Raw genomic sequence first — 20883 nt, 5'->3', positions numbered from 1 at the left:
CAGTTATTTTTATATGTACTTTTTCTCCTTTTGAAGGCACCAAAAGCAATTCGACCCACACACATTTCTGGGAGCGGCATGTCCCTAAATGGACAGTTTTTTTCCTTTTTTGTTGTTATTATTAGTTTGCCTACTTGCGTGTATTCGTCTTTGTTGGCGCTAGTGTTCATTGTATCATTGAATGCTCTCCTGACTCCACTCCTCCAAAGGGAGTAGTAACAAACAATGTAACAACGTGGGGCAAAGAAGTTCCAAAATGGGCAAAACACTGGACTGATTCGACCTTGAGTGACTTTGAATGAAGTTGTAGTCTCTTTTCGGGAAGAACAAGGACTTGCTCGTTCTGTCAACATTGTGACAATAGATCTTACTGGAATGTTCCAAATGTTAACGGAATGGCATTACAAAGACGCCTTCAGTTGTTCCAGTATAGTTTCTTACGAGAATCACTTCAGAAAAATTCTCAAATAGTCTCACCTGTAAATAATAAATGTCACTCAGATAACTTTTGCAAGTGTGATTACTTGAATACTTTTCATACAAATAAGTTATCCTAATTGTAAATTATTGTTTTAATAATCTGAGTAAAGATGACAAAGACTTTCGGAAGGGGGAAAAACTTTCCTGGCTTTATTTTATTATTATTTTTTACATCGTTTTATTATATTTATTCCTGCAGGCTTGAACACATGCATCTGTTTTACGATTGGCATTTTAAAACTGTTTTGGAGGTTCAACAAGTGTTTGCTCCCAAAATACAACTGTCAAATAAAAATAAGCAAAACGTCTGCGCGTGCGCGACCGCACTAGAGCTTGACTCAAGTCGGAAACTCGGCGCCTGCCGCATCTTCCGGAGGCATCGATTTGTGCACGAGCTGCGGCTGCAGGTGACTTGCAGTCGCTGGGTCCGTCCGGAAGGCTTTCGCGGCTGCCAACATGAGGAAAAGGCTCCTCTGGACCCTCGTCACCTTTGGCTTCTGTTGCACTTGTGCAGGTCAGCACACGTTTTGATTTCGCTCGCGTGCTCGATTTGCCTTTCTCGTCAATTAAGTTTATGCAGCCAGCTGGATTCTTGTCTTGCTCAAATGGATCTTTGCTGCACTTGCTTCTTTGAATCGCTCGGACGTTGCTTTGTAACTGCTAGAGGCTCCACTTGAATGCCACTTAACGTCGTCGAAATCTATGTTTAGAATTTGAGGCAATACGGGAGGCCGGAGAGCTTCTCTTTTCTTCCAGCTTTCTTGCATAAGCGTGCGTTTTGGCTGCTATTTATTGAAATGCTGCAAGTTGCAGAATGTACAAATCGGTGCAAGTCAGAATAAGAATCTTTGACACATTTGGGTGAAAAGAAGGTTTTGATGAAATATATTGTCTCATATGCTACAGCATGGTAAAATGAAGCCACCTGTTTTCTTCAATTTCTTGTTCATGTTGATGTCGCTGGTGCCACTCACACTTTAAAAAGAGAATTGTTGAACAAATTGTTATTAATTGAATTGTTGAACAACTTAAAAATATATATATATCTTTAATTGGTAACACACGATTGAAGTACGTTAGTAAAGTGAATATTATAAGTTCATTAAACTTTGGATAGGAGTCACTTTGGATTAACTTAATTCAGGTGAATATATTAAGTTTAATGAACTCATAATTAATTAAACTTAATATATTCACTTTGGATCAAGTTAATTCCATCACGTGTTACCAATTTAAGTGATTTTTTTTTAAAGTTGGTCAACAATTCAATTTGTAATCAAATTGGTTCAACAATTCTCTTTTTATAGTGCATATTTCAAGAGACACAAAAGAAAAGATGGAATGCCTGAAAGTAGCGTTTTTTGCCATACAATGCCAAAGCTATTAGAACTTGTGAAGTGATTGTGTTAGCAAGAAAAACTTTGGATCTCCATCGGCTCTTAAATTAATCTTTTATGAGCTGATTTTGTTTGTCATAAATTGGTCCAAATTTGGCATTTCAAATCAGAAGACTGAACTGAATTGTGTTCCCATGGTTGTAGCTATATGATGCAAATCATCTCAGTCTTAAAAGCATTTCAAAGAAACTGATGTCGTTTTCAGACGCAAAATTGAGCTCAAAATCTTTCGTTGGTATCATTTGTTGTCCAGTGTAATGGAGAAATATGCCTGGCGTCTCATTAGTGCAAAAGAAGCAATGTTGCCTTTTAATAAGAGGCTTTCATTGCTTGGAAGGATTGGAAAGGACATATTGCATGAAAATTCACATTTTGCCCTGTTAGATGAAAGTGAGCGCGTGTAATGGAATTTGTTGTTTTGAGCACCTTCCTGAGGGCAGCGCTTGAAATAAGTCTCCAGCCTTTTTTTCTTTTTTTTTACCCATAGTTGAGTTATTTTTGACCCAACTGTTTTTAGAGTGCAGCAACAGCTTGATTAATTATTATCAACTCAGTACATGATTGCTTAGTTGATTTCTGATAACTGCTGCAATATCAAAAAGAAACATCAAAGTGCTTGATTATTTTTCTTTCTTTCTTTTCTTTTTTTATATATATCTGAAGATATTCATTCAGTCATGGTTAGTAGTTAAGGCAACTGTTCTGTTTTTGCTGTTGTTGTTGTTTTTTAAATTCCTTCTATATCCTATATGTTCTTATTTTCCCAAAGTTTTATTTTTTGAATAACTAAATCCTGCAGTTTAAAACTGCTGGGTAAAAAAACAAAACAATTTTGGCCCAAAAATTGACCGACCTTCAATATGATCCAATTTTAGGGTTATCTTGTACAAAAAAAGGGTCATCTTGACCCAAGTAGTGGGTCGCACCAATTTATTACTACTTTTTTTTCTTTCGACTGAAAAGTTACGAGTGTGAGGCTTTACGTCATAGGTGTCAAACTCCGGTCCTCGCGGGCCGCAGTCCTGCAGGTTTTGGAGGTTTCCCTCTTCAAACACAAGCTGATTCCAATTAGCAAGACCGTAATCAGGTTTATGCAGAGCTTGCTGATGAGCTGATCATATATCAGCTGTGTTGGAGAAGGGAAACATCCAAAACCTGCAGGATTCCGGCCCTCGAGGACCGGAGTTTGACACCGATGCTTTACGTGATCAAGTCACGTGAGGGTTCTTCCAATGGGCTCTTTGCACAAATCCACGACTTCCTGAACTCAGCACCACTCCTTCATTTCCTGAAAAATAATAATTCAACAAAGAACTAATAAATGAATTAAGCCATTATTTTTGGAGGGTGATCATATGTAACACTTAATTACTTGATAGACCCGTTTCCTTGTTACACCAGTTTTCTAAAATTTTCAAAATTTGAGGCTCCTTGGCATCCGCACGCAAATTCTGTGCAAAATGCAATCAGCAGTCCTTGACTGGACCGCCTGGATAAAGGCGTAGAGCTGATGGAGAAAGATTTGTCCTGCTTTTTTCTTTATTTGGAAGCCTCAACCTCATTTAAAGCCACAGTTTGAAACACTAACCCTGGTTTAAACCCTACTCTAAATCTTTGAGTCGAGTTTAAACCCTACTGTGAAACAGTCACCTGAGATTAAAACCCTACTTCAAAACATTAACCCTGGATTTAAACCACTATTTTGAATCCCTAACCATGAAACTACAATTTGAAAAGCTAACCCTGGTTTAAAATCCTTCAACTTTAAAACATTAATTTGAAATCCTAACCCTATTTTAAACCCCTACTTTGAAACCCCACCTCAGTTGGGAACACTCCTTTGGAACCATAAGCCTGGTTTAAAACTAGGGATGTTCAACACCACTTGAGTAGTCACTTATACAGAGTATTGATACCACTCAAGCTATCTTTATTCATTTCTCTTTTTATTTATTTAATTAATATGTTGATGGGGTTACTATAATAAATTACATCATTACGTGTATCAATGCAGTTAATCGGAATAATACAATGAAATCGTTTTTAAAATGATTTAAAATAATCATTAAATTAATTACAGTTATGGTACAAAAATGGATGGATGGATGTTCATCAACATTTTGAAATAATTATGAATTATTATTTAAATAGCTCTCAGCGTCACCTGCAGAGGGAGACAAACGCCGGTTGGAAAAAAAAAAAGGCTTTGCTGCAGAGCTGCCTTGACTCGTGGGAGCGACGTGCACTTTAACCCCTTTTGGCAGCGCTGTGGTGATCAAGTCACATGACCCGAGGGTACCCAAACGTATCACCAATGCACTACGTTAAACAAAACAAACATTTCCGTTCCAGTTGAACATTTTTACCATTGTGGTGTGCTCATTACTACCACAAGATGGCTGCAGCGTTCTTGTCAGCTACGCAACGAGCTATAATAAACGAAGAAAGAAATGCCGAGCTCTGATTGGACATTATTAAAGAAGGGGCGGGATTTGCAGACACCTCTAGTTCTTTCCCTGCTACGGTCTCTTCCGTTCGGGGGCTGAACCGCCGCAGCTAGTCGTCCGTACTCCCCGAATTCCCGTCTCATGAGCAACATTTTGGGAAGGTTTGGACGTCGGACGACGCCTTCGCTGAAACAAGACAATGTAGCTTAGCCGCTCTCCCGGACGTCGTTTCATCAGGTGAGACTTGTCGAGGTCGGTGGGCGACATCAGCTAGCGCCTGGAGGGAGCTAGCTGGTCTCTTATTTATTATTTATCTTCCTCCAAGCTCTCACATTTCACCCGTTGTTAATAAACACGAAAGAATGTGTTGATTAATATGATCGTTTTTACCCACAAATGTTGAGACTTTTACATGAAACTGGCATTTGACAATAAACTGTTAAACGTTTAGCCTATCACAGGCCACAACATTAGGAACACCCCCTAAAGCGTCCATATGTCCTGTTTTTGAATCACTGAATAATCAAAAAATAATTGACAGATTAAACAACTATTAGATTTTTTTGTAGTTGCAGTCCTAGTGTAAGTGAATATTTGTTTCTCACTGTGCTTCGCTTCTTTTCTAGGCTACGTCGACTTTTTCTTACCTGGCCTAGGCAACTGACTCAAACTGGCAGAAATGGATGAACAAAGTGTCGAGGTTTGTGTGTGGATGCTGAATTCAGACCTGACACGTTTCAAATGTTGACTTTTGTTGTTTTGTGGACGCAGAGCATCGCCGAGGTGTTCCGCTGTTTCATCTGCATGGAGAAGCTGAGGGACGCTCGACTCTGCCCGCACTGCTCCAAGCTCTGCTGCTTCAGCTGCATACGCGTACGTGGACATGCGTCAAATTTCATTCATAGCTTGTAACTTGATTCAATTCAATATCATATCAGTTTTCCCTACTAGAATGCCATTAAGTCATTCCAGCACTTGTAAATAAATGTTTGCGTGACAAGCAAGATTTAGATGCACCGTTTGGCAACACAAAGTGAAAAAGAAATCGACTCGAGTGACAGCTTGTAACAGACCAAAAGGTTTATTTGCTCGCAAGTAAAGACGCCAATATTGATTATTAGAAGGAGTTCCCAAACTCAGCAGCATCTCTAATCCTACCTGAAAATTTAAATAAACAAATAGTTCCTTGAAGTAAACCCAGTTTAAAATGTATCTCTTATCGGCCATCTAAGTTATTTGAAAAAAGGCCAATATGCGTCAAAATTCTGAACATTGGCGCAGGTAATTGGCCCGTTCCATAATTGCTCTTAAATCAAGGTACGAGTCCTGTGTGTTTTGATGATGCCATTAACATGGAACTGTCTGTTGACAGCGCTGGCTGACGGAGCAGAGAGCTCAGTGTCCGCATTGCCGGTAAGAACCCCAAAGTTGACTCTTTCGGGAGAAACTGGCCTTGAAAGTCCAACTGTCTCTCCAGACTTCAGCTCAGTGAGCTCCTAAATTGTTTTGTTTGTATGCATGCAGGGCCCCCCTCCAGCTGAGGGAGCTGGTGAACTGCCGCTGGGCCGAGGAAGTGACGCAGCAGCTGGACACGCTGCAGCTGTGCAGCCTCACCAAGAACGAGGATAACGACAAAGACAAGTCAGCTTCTCGTCTTCTTCATCGTGTGTTTTTAGTACCGTACACTATTTTATCAAAAGCCTCCGTTTTAGGTCTTGGTAAAATAGCAATCACAGCTGGTGCCTTTAGGTGGCAGTAATTAACTTTACAGCAGGGGTGTCCAAACATACCCCAAAAAATTGAAGGATGCAAGGGACACTTTGATATATATTTTTTTTATTACTTTAATTTATCAAGCACACCAAAATAGTCAAAACAATTGCTTATTGTTTATATAGTAGTGTTTTTAAAAATTATTATTTTCTTTAGCTGCTACCTGAAATGCTTTCTGTAAGGGCAAAGAGTTTTTGTTGTGGTCGACCTGAATAACTGAACAGCAGCCGGAACTCATCTCCAGAATTAAAACAAGAGCCATCTGTCGTAAGCTGACCATTTTTAAAGCACTTACTTGGGAGTCATTAATGTGATATTTTTTTGCAATTTGGACCTTGACAGAGCAGAAAGTGGAGGAAACCATTTTTGCTCGTAAAAAAGTATTTATGCTTCAATCTTAGCATATTTAGAAAAGCCCTACACGATCTCAACATTTTTATTTACTAGCAGCTTTCATTTTTATTATATGTCGCGGGCCGCTTAAAAAACACAGGACGGGGTACTGGGTACCAGTACCGGGGTACTACAAATACATTTTATGTAATGATAGTTGTCATCTCCATCTTTGGTCTAAAAAAAAAAAAAAAAATCTGACATGTCATCTCTGCAGATGTGAGAACCACCACGAAAAGCTGAGCGTCTTCTGCTGGACGTGCAAGAAATGCATCTGCCACCAGTGCGCTCTGTGGGGCGGCATGGTAACCGAATCTCGATTTTACGAAAGCGCCACTCGTCCGGATCGTGTTGTGATCGTGTGTTCGGTTTGCGTAGCACGGCGGCCACACCTTTAAGCCGCTGGTGGAGATCTACGAGCAGCACGTGACCAAGGTAAAGGAGGAGGTGGCCAAGCTGCGGCGACGCCTCATGGAGCTCATCAGCCTGGTACAGGAAGTGGTGAGCGTGGCGCTGCTTCCTCAATAGTTGCAATGGTAGCGTTAGATGGCGCTGAAGTGTTAACGTCGTGTCAGGAAAGGAACGTAGAGGCGGTGCGGGGAGCGAAGGACGAGCGGGTTCGCGAGATCCGGAACACGGTGGAGATGATGATCGCTCGTCTGGACAACCAGCTGAAGAACAAACTCATCACGCTCATGGGTAAGCTGCCCACTTCATTAGGGACTTCTAATCACATCTGCTATGTTTAAATGGTGCTTTTGTATGCATTTTTGCTTTAATAAATTAACAGTAGGGAGGCAGCAATTTAAAACGTTTTCACAGTATTAAGGCCACAATGCGGAGTGTTTAAAGGGACTGTAGTTTTTTATTTATTTTTATTTTTCAATGTACGCTCATTAAAAAACGTTTTTTTTTTCATTGTTAATTTAACTCCCAAAAACGTTCTATTTTAAGTATTGCCATGGCCCCAAAAACTTATTTATACGTTGTTTATGTTTTTTTATGCTAGAGCATCCAGAAGGCTTTGATGCAGCCTCTGACCTGAAGAGGACGCTTAAGCAATGGTAGTTATTACAAAAACGGCCAGCAGGTGGCAGCAGATATCAACCAGGGCCGTGTTGCAAAAAGGCTCTTTTCCCTAGTGTTTTAAATAGATTTGTGAATAATGATTAAACTTAGCTATATTCTAATACTAATTGCTGCAGAACATAAACAGATAGAAAAATATTTTTTTCTCTGATGAAAGAAGAGACTCTAATCTTTTGTTTGGTAGGTTCCATGTTTTTATAGCAATAGAACACAATACTCTGTGGGCCTTGCAAAATCAATCAAAATCCAGTAAAACAGCCGGGAGCGAAGGGGGTTGCTTCAATGAAAATGGCTGGGAGTGAATAAGTTAATAAGCAAAAAACTGTTCTATCGTGTGTGTGTGTGTGCGTGTGTGTGTGTGTGTGTGTGTGTGTGTATTAGGGGTGTTAGAAAAAAATCGATTTAGCAATATATCGCTATATTACAGCGCGCAATTCTCGAATTGATTCAATATGAGGCCGAATTGATTTTTAAACATCAATTTTTTATGGGAATATTCAACAAAACGTCTTACTTAGGGTTATGATTTACACATTAAGCATGGAAGAATGTTATATTAATGGAACCTTAAACCTTAATATTTGATTTCAGTGCTGTTCAAACATGAAACAGACTGCAACCTGAATTTTCAGATAAATACATTTTCATACAAATCTTACATTGTCCATGTACAAGTTTACTGATCAGTATTTTCTAAATTTGAGTTTTAAAAAAATCGCAATAATGAATTTATAGATTTGGATCTGGATTAATCGGTATCGAATCGTGATACGAATCGAATTGCCAGGTACTAGGCAATTCACACCCCTAATGTGTATATGTGTATGTATGTATATGTATCCAACTGTGAGAAAGTTGGACATACATATGTGTGTATATATGTTAGTGTGTATGTATGTGTGCATATATGTGTATATGTGTGTGTATGTATATGTGTGTGTGCGTATATGTGTATGTATATATATGTGTGTATGTATGTATACATGTATGTGTATATATATGCGTGTGTGTATGTATGTATATATGCGTCAGGCATGTGATTTTTCCGCTAATTCGCGGAATTCCGCTTTTTTTATCTCCCCCCAAAAAAAAAAATCCGATTTCGTCTCTCTACAGCATTCCGTTTTAGTGTTTCCGCAACTGAAATGAAACCGATCTTGCGATTGGCGGAAGTCTCCGTGTTGACCAATAAGAGCGCTTGTTATAAAGGCATAGGCGTATGCCATTGTTTGTTGACCAATAAACGCGCTTGTTATAAAGGCGTAGGAGTATGCCATTGTTCATTTCTCAGACGTTTTTGCCGGGTGTTTAAAGAAATGTCCGTGATCGAACGCAAAGATGCTCCGCGAGTTAAGGAAATTGACAAGATCGTAAAAAACAAGTTTCGATGGGACTGGTTAGAGAAGGATATATCTACAAATGTTGGAAAGAAGACTGTGATGAATTTGTTCAGTGACTTTATTCGGAAGATCGATCGTGCCGGGAAAGCGCTTTGCATTTGGTGCCATGATACCATTGACTATGGTGGGAGAGGTTTCAAAGCTCTTGAAAGTCACGCAAAGAGCAAAAAACACGTGAAAGAACTCCAGTCAAGAACAACAAATTATTCCATCGCTGGAAGTTTCGGTGCCCAAACGAAAACTCCAAAACTTTACGGCCTCCATCCCTTATTGACATCACAATCGGAAGCGGTAATAGAGAGACGTGATCCACCCCAACAATATGTACCAGTTGCTGATAGAGTCGTGAATTTTGAGGTCGGTGGTAAACTTTTCAAATTAATCGAAATCAAATTTTCGAAAATATTATAACGTAATAAAAATGGTCATAAATATTTAACATGGTTAATCATTGACACAAACTCAAATGAATGCTGCATGTTTGCACTTTTCAGGTTTCAATATGTTGACTATCTTGATGTATGCAGTTACAGAGATGATCTTAGTCAATCCGAATGCATGATTGTGTTTTTACCAGAGCTTGCTGCATGAGGTATTTTATGTTTTTGTTATGCATTATGTATTAAATTAAGAATGATTGATTAAATGATTTATTGCATGGTAAATATATATGATGATATTCTCAGTGATAGTTTTTAAAAGCAAAGGCAGTCCAATGTTTTTGAATGTGACTGATTTTGAGTTGACTAAAACTGCAATTTTATATGGGATAGTTCAATATACATTGAAAATTCATGCTGTTGTTTCGTCTATTTCTTTGTCATCTGAGTGCATTGAAAGTACTTAAAAACACGGAAAACCCATGAGCTCTGGACCTAGCTGAGTGCCCGCGGCCCCCAGACCCCCGGCTAAATTTTCAGATAATTTCACTTTGGTCAAATCACATGCCTGATGCGTATATATGTGTTTGTGAGTGTGTATGTATATGTATGTGTGTGTGTATGAATGCATGTATATCGACACAAGTGAGAATATCCCTTGGCTCCAGTTCTTATGTGTACCGGCATATATTTATATTTGCAATATGAAATATTCATCCAGACTGCATGCGCTCAGGCCTGCACACAAGCTCGCACGCACGCACGCACTTGCAGCCAGCCAGTCTTCATCCGAGCCTTCCGTGTTTACGTGCAAGTGCTCTGAAAATAGAAACACTCTCCTCCTCCTCTTTCGTCATCAGGCCAGAAGACGTCCTTGACGCAGGAGACGGAGCTGCTGGAGTCGATCCTGCAGGAGGTGGAGCATCAGGTTGGAGCCTTCCATTCTCTTACTTCCGCTCGTTTAGTGAGCTTTCTTCTTGTAATCGGCAACATCCAAACGCTATAAATGTGAACTAAAAAGAACGGAACAGGTTGGGAAGCTACTATCAAGGGAATTTGTGGGAATTAACAGGAATTGACTTAAGTGCGTTTGTGTCCCAGCTCCACTCGTGCAGTAAGAGCGAGCTGATCTCCAAGAGTCCAGAGATCCTGCTCATGTTCCAGCAAGTTCACAGGAAACCCATGCAGTCGTTCGTCACCACGCCAGTGCCACCCGACTTCACCAGGTACCTGTCTGACGCGCCTCCCACAAGGCCACTTGAGCATTTATTCCACATCCTTGATATCCAGACACTGCAGGATCGCGGCAAAGTGCTACTTTTCTCCAAACGAAGCACCAACATAGTTCCCTGGCACCATCAACAGATGGGACCTGAGCACTAAATATTGGAGGACAAAATAATCCTAAAACTCAGCAGACTACCACATGGACCTTAAACTGGATATCGAATAAATGTTCAGAAATGCTGTCATGAGGAGGTTGTAATGTTATGGTGGTGAATATTAAAATTTTGGACATGTGTGCTTTCAGTGAGCTGGTTCCCGCATATGACTCCAGCACGTTTGTTTTGGTCAACTTCAGGTATGCTTGGACGTTGTTCGTAAAGACGTCATGCTGATCAAGCTCGCATGTTGGATGGCATTAAATTGTGCATTTGTGTTGGTAGCACCCTGAGGCAGCGGGCCGACCCGGTCTACAGCCCTCCTCTGCAGATATCCGGACTCTGCTGGAGGCTCAAAGTCTACCCGGTGCGTCCCCCTAACATTTATTGACATGAAAAGGCATTCTTTTTACTGATGTTTATTTTATTTCAGAAATGGCATCAAGTTTGTTGAGTGTTTTTTTTTTTCTTTCAGGATGGCAACGGTGTGGTTCGTGGGAACTACCTGTCCGTCTTCTTGGAGTTGTCTGCCGGACTCCCTGAGACCTCAAAGTAGGCCTCAGCGCTCACCTTGCGTCCATCGGAGTCGCCTCTCTTGCCGTGATGCAAATCGTGGTTCTGCCCAGGTACGAGTACCGCGTGGAGATGGTCCACCAGGCCTCCAGTGACCCGAGCAAGAACATCATCCGCGAGTTTGCCTCAGACTTTGAGGTGGGCGAGTGCTGGGGCTACAACCGCTTCTTCAGGCTGGACCTCCTGGCCAGCGAGGGCTACCTCAACATGCAAACGGACACGCTGGTGCTCCGGTACGCTCACAACCCGGGGTTATTATTGGTTGGGATTTTTGTTAAAAAAACATTTTTTTTTTATTGAGTTTGAATTCGTTTTTAGAGCAGGCCTGTTAGTTTTTAGTCGTTTTAATTATTTCATAAATGCTTGGCTTTAGTCGAATTTTTATTAGTTGCAATGTTAGCTTTTTAAACTCATAATAGGAGACAAATCTACACTACAAAGATGTTTAAGTTGATTGGGAAACTGACACATAAAGCAAACAAAGCAAACATTGTAAACACTGAAATGTTCACCCAAGCCATGTAATGAAAGTCTGCTAGCTTAATGTCATATAATGCGAAACACGATAGATGGGCTAACATGCAAACAGTACATACATTACTCATAGGCATCTATTCTGGAATTTAGTTGGGGATGCACAATGCCAAATTGTCATCTCTTTACTGCTAAAAAGCCACAAAAATTTTTGGCTTAAAGTCTGCCTTCTCGCGGCATCGCTGTGTTGTGAGCTGTGATGCGAGTCCAGTAATCGTCTCGTTTGATTTGTGGCGCTTAGATACCAGGTGCGATCGCCCACTTTCTTCCAGAAGTGCAGAGACCAGTACTGGTACATCAGCCAGCTGGAAACGGCTCAGAGTGGCTACATCCAGCAGATCAACAACCTCAAAGAGGTGAGAGGTACTGAGAGAGTCTGTAAATGCGAGTGGGAGGATTTTAAGGAAGGAAGTAAATGCGAGCTACTGATAGTGTTACTGTGAGTGAGAGTAGGAGCAAGGTCAAATGTGGAGGGTGGGGGGGGGGGACACACACACACACACGTATTTCATCTCTCATCAAAGTCCGCTGGCGTGCAAAGCACCATAGAGATAGGCTGGCTGATATGAATGAGCAAAGATATTATTGTACACCTTCAAATGACGACCACAGAGCAGCAACACATACCAGCAGAGCAGACACGGAAACTCAAAAGGCATGTAGAAGCAGCTCTGATTTCGGCACTTGACCTGTCGGTGTGAGCACAGTTGTTCTGCTGTAGTTTGAAGCATACATAGATCGATTACACAAACACTCACGCTCAACACTGACGAGACTGCAGCGACACACAAACTGCGCCATTCGGGTTTTCCAAATATGGGCCCTTCACGCGTTTCAGAAATGTCCGTTTTAATAAATGACATGTTTTTGAGTGGACGATGTGGGCCCATATTTATACAAATTGATTTTATGACTTTATTATGCTTAAAATGACGTGTGATTAAAAACAAGTAACAAACTAGGGCTGATTCTAATCGTGTGACAAATCTGATATGTGAGTGGTTTGAATTTTTCTTGAAACGTACATACATCATGTAATTGATGATCTCAGGTTATGGACAGGTATGATCCTGATTTGGCCGCCATGTGCGTGTTTGATGTTGCAGTAACAGTAAAGTTTACATTTCACAGCCAATTTTGTCCTGACGGGCTTTGCTTTAAATTCATTGTTCATGGTTCTGACAACATAATGCGAACAAATCTTTGAGTAGCACTCACAGTAAATAGCTTGTAAGAGAAAATTTATAAATGCTTTCTTACCAATGAAATGTACACAGAGCGCTTCTTGGAAAATTAGAGGGAACATTGCAGCTACCTGCTAGCCACTTACGTCTGAGACTTCTGCCATATCATACAATTAGCGGTTTCTTAGCGTCCTAAATTAGCGATTGAATATGAGTCAGCGTTGGTGGCAACTACAATGTTCATCAAAACTACGATAAAGAAATCTGAAACGTCTAAAAGGGAAGTCAAGTTAGCCATCACGCCACGACGTGGGCCAACTTCAAAGTAAAAGTTTTACTATTTGCATATGTATCATTAGTTTGAGGACTAATTTCACCCCAAGTTTCCAAAATCCTCCCATACATGCAACTTGCGTGATCCACAAGGGTTTTCAACTTGCTCTGCTGCTATTATCATAAATGTAAACACATTGTATTGCTTTCGTGTGAATGCACACTTTGTTTTTGCTTTATACCACCACAACTTAAGTTGGCATCATTTTTTTGCGGATTTGTGATATGCAGTACCTCTAACGTTGACATTTTGAGTGAGTTGGTTTACAAAGTTGAGTTCTTAATGTTGATTTCTTGTTCAACTGTTGCGTGCCTTCATTGAATGTAAAAACGGGTATTGGCCTCCAAAAATCCACAACGGTCCGTCCCTAGAATGAAGGTTTGTTGTTGTTGCTAACAACACGCGTGTCACTTCTGACCGTCTCTCAGAGGTTGGCCATCGAACTGTTCCGCCACCGCTCGTCACGCAGCTCCTCACCCCCCGACCTAAGGCTGCCGGCCGGCAGCGCGGCTTCGGAACGGAACCCTCGCGCCGTCAAGAGCGACGGCGACATTCACAACACGCTGAGCAACGGCAAAAAGGCCGACGACGACGACGAGCGAACCGTGCACGACGACTCCAACGTGAGGACCGGACCGTTGGCCACGTGAGCGCTTGTGTTACTTGGGAAGCGCGTTGACAGACTTGCCGGCGTCCTTCAGGAGCTGTCCGACGGCGACCTGGAGGTGGACTGCCTCACCGAGGAGGAGGTGAACCCGCTGGACGGCAGCAGCACCTCGGGGAGCTCCACGGCCACCAGCAACACCGAGGAGAACGACATTGACGAGGAAACCATGTGAGTGGCGTTCACACCCCCAATACAAAATGGTGGCAAATTACTACTTTCATCAGATGAAACTCCCTAATTCACATCAACATGGTTCATTGGCAAGTCGTCAAATTGATTGCGGGCGTTTTTGAACTTTGTAGTTTACACACAGCTTACCATTATTATTTATGTTCTTGTACATGCTCGGTCAGGTCAGGTGAGAACGACGTGGACTTCATCGGGAACCTGGACACCGAGGAAGGAGAGCTTCCCGACGACTTGGACGGCGCCTCGGGTACAGTGTGTGCGTATGTTCGATACCCTGGTAGATGATGACTCACAAACTCTCCCGTCTCACAGTGACGTCTGTGTATCGTCTTATTTTTGTGAGTCAAAGAAAAGTCGTCATCTTGGTAACATTTTTAGCACTGCCTGGCTGGCAGGGACAAAAGGCAACCCCCTCCCCCTCCCCCCCTTCATTCGTCAGCTGACTTGTGTTGGCGTTAAAAGCATGAAGAGGATGAGTCACTGTTGCTGGACACTGAGCTCATATAGAAACACTTGGCTACAAGTACAAGAAGCACATCAAAAAATGATGCCACATTTTGTTTAGTGCAGGGGTTCTTAACCTATTTTAAATTTTAATTTTTTTTAATAACCTTGAGGCTGAACATTTCATGTAGAAAGTGTCCCGCGGCCCATTCAGAAATTAGGATTTATGTCGACTTTTTATTGTTTGTATTTAATAACTAAATTAAATCTAGTTAAGGTTTATAAAATTATCATCAAATAATATGATTCAATGACATTTATTTATGTGTAACCACTTTCACCCAATAAGATGCGCAACAAGCCGGAATCAACTTATTAGGGGAGGGAAAAAAAGCACTGAGCTCTTTACCAGATAAGAATGCGCGAAGCGCCTCTCGCTGTTCAACATTCAACAAGGAAAACGATGAGTAATTCTGCGAGAACAGAATTAATTGCAGCGTCCATTCGTCTGTGGGTGTATCCTGAAAAGTCCTTACGTCCACTTGTTTGGTCCAAAAGAGGACTATTTATTTTCATTTGATGCGGTTCACTGTGCTTTTGGCATAATCCCGTCGACCCGTGTGACGATCTGTGCTCCCATTGGACAAAAATAACGAAACCCGGAAATAGACGAAAACATGAAATTCCGACGCGCTGCATTACTTCCCTGCATATTTTTGGGCGTTATTAGATGCAAGATATTTTCGAGCGTCAAAAGCAGCTGTTTCTAATTTTGGAACAGCGTCGTCGATTGCGTGCAGTAACCCGCTTCCCCGAACCGCAACATGCTGACAGCAGCGTGGCTAAACAGAATACGGAGGATTATGAATGACTTTAGCACAATACTAACGGGCAATATTACAGATTGTTTTTTCTACACGGAGAGTGGAGGAAATATTTGGTTAAAAAAAACCAAGAACTAAAACTGCTACATGTGTACAAAGCCTGTGGCTGTCGCGGTCCAATGTTACAAAACTGAAATTACTTTGCGGCCCACTAGATGGCGCTTGGTTAAGAATCACTGATTTAGTTTTATAAATAGGGGTGTCAAAATTGGTGCATTAATTTTGAGTTAATTTATAGTTCCTTTAACGCCACTAATGTTTTTAACACGCGATTAATGACCGCCCCTTACTTGGAAAGCCTGCATTGGGGGAATTCCAGTTGCAACGCAGCAGACAAGTCCACATCAAAATTTAGCAGTAATAAATTTAATAATAATGCATATATTTGTGGAGACTGGGGTCAAGTTGTATTTTACAATTATAAAATGTGCAGAAATTCACAAATTACTTCATGTTAAAGATTAGAAAGTTCTTAATATGAAAAGATAAAAATGCACTGAGATGGCACCAATGTCTCTTACAAATGCAATTATGCCATCTAGTAGCAGAAAAATGACCAACACAAATCAATATCACACTTTTTACAGTTCAGTACATCTTTTAACTAACTCAATTTTATGATAAAAAAAAAAACGTTATCAATGACTATTTTTATTAGTTAAATGTTTTTTCCCACTTTTATATTAACAAAAGTATGAAAACTTACATTTAGAACAGATATAAAATGTGTGATTAATCGTGAGTTAACAACTATTGAAGTCATGCGATTAATTACGATGGAAAATTTTAATCGCCTGACATCCCAACTTATGAATAAAGTTGGGGGGGAAAGAAAGCAATGTAATAACAAAAACAATGGATGTCATTGAGTAGACCTGAAAAAGGACTTTGCTTTGCAGTGGTATTCAAATAAAAAAAGTATATATTTCTATATGCCACCATTCAAAAGTTTCACTTCTGTATGATTATTCTTTGTATTAAAAGAGATGTTCTGCCTGATCTTCAGGTGGCCCCAGCTCCTGTCTGCACTCGGCCCTTCTCAGCTCAACTATTGGCCGGGCTGCCAGCGGAGGAGGCGGGGCGTCGTCCGCCGCTACTGGCGGCGCTGCCGGCGGAGGCAGCCTGCTGGACATCGACCCCGTCATCCTGATCCAGTTGCTGGATCTGAAGGAGCACAACAGCGTGGAGTCCCTGTGGGGTCTTCAGCCTCGTCCGCCGGTGTCCCTCCTTCACGGCCAAGGTGTGAGGAACACCTCCTCACAAGTCCAGAGAGTCAAAACCCTGACGGTTGAGTAGAACGGAGGCAGGGTTTTACTTTCTTGGGCCTCGATGTGATACCTCTGAATCTATTGAGTTGTCTTATTAATAATAGTCAACTTCCATTCTGTAGTTTTGGCACTGCAAGGGATTAATTGCATTTCCGTTGCTTTCAATGGGAAACCTTACCTCCATTTTGAGCGTTTAAGGTTACAAGCGAGATGACGGAACCAACTCGTTCATAACGTGAGGTTAAGTTTAAATGGACTTTGTTCAAATTAAGATCTCAAATCATGAAAATGTCAATACAATTGCTATAAAAAAAATATACATGCAAAGGAGTCACTAATACAATTTAGCAACAATAAATGTGACAAAAAAATAAAAATAAAAATGGGGGGGAATGGCGACTAGTTGTAATTCACAATAAACAAAATGCCCTGGAGTACAGAGTTGCTTCATGTTCCAAATACCAATTGCTCTGAATTTGTTTTTGTTTTTTAATGCTACAACATACAAAATGCCTCTCAACTGCAAAGAACTGTTGAAGAAATGGTAGTTATTACACAAACGGCCAGCAGGTGGCAGCAGAGCAAATGAGATCAACCAGGGCCATGTTGGGAAAAAAAGCTCATTTACTCACATTTCTAAATAGATTTGTGACTAATGATGAAACTTAGCTATATCCTAATGTTAACGGAAACGGATAGAAATTTACTTGTTTTTCCTGATGAAAGAAGAGACTCTAATCTTTCTTTTGGGAGGTTCCATGTTTTTATAGCATTAGAACACAATATTCTGTGGGTCTTGCAAAATCAGTCAAAATCCAGTAAACCAGCCGGGAGCGAAGGGGATTGCTTCAGTGAAAATGGCTGCGAGTGAATGACTTAACTAGTGTTTAGTATATCTTTATTAACTTCAAATAACTTTATGAATTACGTAGTATTAAATTACTGTATCAATGAACCAAGACAACCAAATTTGTGTTTGGAAACCATATTTGTCCACTATGTTAATTAACAAGAGTATTAAAAGCTTGAAAAAATATATTGTACTTTTAGAACAGATATAACAAGCAATTAATTTGCAATCGATTGAGTTAATTTCGATTTAAAAAAAAAAAAAAACTAAATCAACCGACAGCCCTAACAGATTAACAGTATGTATGAGCGTGTGTACATGCAACACCAAGTTTTTAAGCATTAAATTAGATTTGCTGATACAAAAACTGTACAGATACATAAAAAAATATATTAAGAAAAAGCATCGAAATTTGTGCCTGTATACACTTGAAGCCATTAACGAGCAATCACTGTACTGCTCTACTTCTCCGTGTCGCCTCCAGCCAGTTTATCCTCCAGGAAAGACCGCGAGCGCCGTCCTCAGGTCGTGTGCCGCTCCGCCCCGGACTCGGCGGTCCTCATCCGCCTCAAGGCGCAGATGGCCGAGGTGCGCGGCAAGATCTCCAACATCCAGAGCCAGGTGCTGGAGGCCCGCACGCCCAGCGATTCAAGACCGGGCCCGTCGGGGATCTTCAGCGCCGACGAGGCGCCCTCGCACCACGCCGACCCAGAGGCGGCGGACGGATGCAAGCCCTGCGAGCTGGCGCTGCTCGGGTGGGCGGCCGCAGCTCGCTCCAGGCCGTCTCGTCCCGGTGAGAAGTCCCCAAATCTTGTGATTTTGTTTCGTGGGAAGACTGGAAGAGTCACAGTGACGTTAGATCTGTAACGCCACGCTGGCGTTTTCCACTCTTTCCAGGACGGAAATGCTTGCCGGCCGTCGCGGAAGGCAACAACGCTCCGGCGGCTCGCCAGAGGAGTCCGGAGCAGACGGAGGAAGACGCAGCTGCGGAGCGCCGTCTGCTTCTCAAAGAGGCCACTGACGGTGTGTAGATTTGGAGAAGGCACATTCGACCTGTGGCACCATATCGATCATGTTAAATAATTGATATGTGGGCCTTTCAGAAGTCCAATTAGCATGCGCGTCCTTTCTGAAGCAAAATCTTGTGTCCTGTAGGAGGGGCCAAGCTGGCCGACGGTGCTCAGGTCTCGGCAGAGCAGGCGTCCTCCAAGCAGCAGCCGTTGACGGCATCGGGGCCCAGGGACGACATCTTCTACATGGCGGCCGTCAAAACTTGCGGCACTAGGACCCTGGGGTGCGACTCAGTGGCTCCCTCCAAATATCCAAATACAACAAGAATGGAGATTTTTTTTTGAAATTCCCTAACTTTTTCCTTCCTTTTTTTCTCCCTTGCTGGCTTTCACAGGGCAGCTATGTTGAACTCAGAATCAGAAAGCTCAGGAAACTCCCATCATTCCTTGCTGGAGGGACCTTCATCACTGCCACAGTCCAGTGAAGGCCAGTTTGCCTCAGGTGTGTTGTTTTTTGCACCAGCATTTGAAAAATACAAGTTGCCACTTCACAACCTGTAAAATTACTCTGTTAGCTCGCATTGTTAGTTTTAACACTAGCATCCAATGTTCAATTCCGAAGTTACCTTAAACATTAGCTTGACTTTTAATGTAAGCTTTGACGTTAGCATTCAATGTTAACCTCCAAAGTTGTTATTGGATCTCTTCAACAATGCTATATACAGCTGCACTATTATTAGCATGTACTCATAATTTAATTGTATAATGAAGGGCTCTAGGACAGATCTCTGAGGGACACCAGACACCTGGGTTTCATAGGAAATCATGTGAAGCACCAAGCTGAAGTCTCATCTGTCCTATTTTTCAGTTGTTGTTTTTTAACCCCTAGATCTCTGACCTCCAAATTGTTCATGTCTTACGACATTTTGGGGCTTCCATTATGCGTTTTAATTGGCTTCAAAGTGATAAGTGGTATGGAAAATGGATATTTTACTTTGTAGACCCGGCGCCCTCCGTCATAGCAGCGGCGGCGACGAGCAGCGAGAGCGACACCGAGGACGAGGATGCTCTGCACAGCGCCAACTCTCGCTATGACAACCAGACTCCGCCCTGCACAGGTAACCGTGGCAACAAGCCACCACTGGCCACTTCATTAGGTACACCTCGATAAGGTCCAATAACTGTCATTTTCTGCTAATACAAATAGTGGCTGATTATTTTTAATGGGGCTGTTTCTGCATGACGTCACATGGAAAATTGAATTACTGGCAATAGTAATTTAATATTAAACTCATCATAAGGCATGACTGTATTTTCTTTACGTGAACGAGGAAAAAAATCTGTAGAAAAAAACATTTGTCTTTTGTTTTTGTCCCTTCAAGGGGAGTCACTCGCCGAAGACATGACTGACAGGTGATGGACCCGCCCGAAAGAAAGTGAAACGGCCTCTTATATTCAAACATTTTGAAGGATTTTTTTTCCCATAATTGCCGTTTTACACTAAATTGTGTGTTCCACTTGACTGCATGATTTCAATTAACGTATGGGGGGGAAAAGACACTTTAACATTCCATTATTTTAATTTTTATCAGTATGCTTAAAAATTTGAATACAAAGCGTCATGTCAAATCTAGAAACATCATCGTCTTACGTTGCATCATCATGCTGAGCTTAACTTTTTTTCTCATTTTGATGCACTGGAGCTGAAGTCGAACGACATTCAGGCTGCTAAAAAACAAAAACGTGTTCCGCAATATACAAGCATCCATTCCCTTTCGTGCACTGAGCCATATTTCATTTGAAAAGAGTTTTTCCTCGCTGAGCCTTTTATTTTGGCGACAACTTGTAGGAAGCGGTACGCGCGCACGTCTGGTTCACGTTCAGTCGTCTCATTTCGGTCCACCTTTGTTTGGAATTGAGCCAAGGGAAGAACAACACGGTGTTGAATTGGTACTTTTTGTTTGCTGTGAATGTTCCCCCAATGCACTGATCCTCGTTTGAAATGTCTCGCTGATGTTTTTCACGTAATAAAGTTCATGTTTTAGCATCCTTTGAGTCACTCTGTTATTCACTAACGCTGCGCTTTCTGGTTAATGAGGTGACTTGCAAGTGTCCATGGGTTTGATCCCAACACTGTACAGTTATGCAATTTTTTTTTTTTTAAAGGCACATAATTGATACTACATTTTAATTAAGTCTTACAAT

General features: G+C 41.5%; 1 protein-coding gene across 3 annotated transcripts; it reads left to right on the top strand.

Moving 5' to 3' along the window:
• The first annotated feature begins 845 nt into the window (after window positions 1-845).
• trim37 (tripartite motif containing 37) lies at window positions 846-20727 on the top strand. 3 transcript variants are annotated; one of them, XM_086099035.1, is made up of 25 exons: window positions 846-994; window positions 4951-5024; window positions 5096-5197; window positions 5697-5737; window positions 5849-5965; window positions 6708-6795; window positions 6869-6991; window positions 7066-7189; window positions 10220-10287; window positions 10461-10585; window positions 10891-10941; window positions 11027-11108; window positions 11217-11293; window positions 11368-11547; window positions 12090-12204; window positions 13795-13989; window positions 14068-14201; window positions 14387-14478; window positions 16557-16790; window positions 18153-18461; window positions 18566-18691; window positions 18824-18962; window positions 19074-19180; window positions 19680-19796; window positions 20061-20727. In XM_086099035.1, exons 2-25 carry the CDS (start codon window positions 5004-5006, stop codon window positions 20093-20095), a joined length of 2802 nt encoding a protein of 933 aa, XP_085955161.1. In that variant the 5' UTR covers window positions 846-994; window positions 4951-5003; the 3' UTR covers window positions 20096-20727. The 3 variants fall into 3 exon arrangements, with proteins under 3 accessions (XP_085955161.1, XP_085955162.1, XP_085955160.1); XM_086099036.1 differs by lacking the exon at window positions 846-994 and adding an exon at window positions 4375-4561 and having other exon boundaries at window positions 14387-14469; XM_086099034.1 differs by lacking the exon at window positions 846-994 and adding an exon at window positions 4375-4561.
• The last annotated feature ends 156 nt before the right edge of the window (window positions 20728-20883 follow it).

Source organism: Leptonotus elevatus, chromosome 16 (assembly GCF_054856555.1).
Source record: "Leptonotus elevatus isolate MCC_2025b chromosome 16, RoL_Lele_1.0, whole genome shotgun sequence".
Lineage (NCBI taxonomy): Eukaryota > Metazoa > Chordata > Actinopteri > Syngnathiformes > Syngnathidae > Leptonotus > Leptonotus elevatus.
The sequence above is the reverse complement of the archived record's forward strand: the minus strand, read 5'-3'. Positions and strand labels throughout refer to the sequence as shown.

Excerpts from the sequence above, each read along its gene's own strand:
- trim37 (XM_086099035.1), top strand. The coding sequence starts at position 5,004 with ATGGATGAACAAAGTGTCGAG. Across the intron at positions 18,462-18,565 it reads CTCCAGGCCGTCTCGTCCCG|GACGGAAATGCTTGCCGGCC; the intron begins GTGAGAAGTCCC and ends CACTCTTTCCAG. Across the intron at positions 19,797-20,060 it reads CCAGACTCCGCCCTGCACAG|GGGAGTCACTCGCCGAAGAC; the intron begins GTAACCGTGGCA and ends TGTCCCTTCAAG.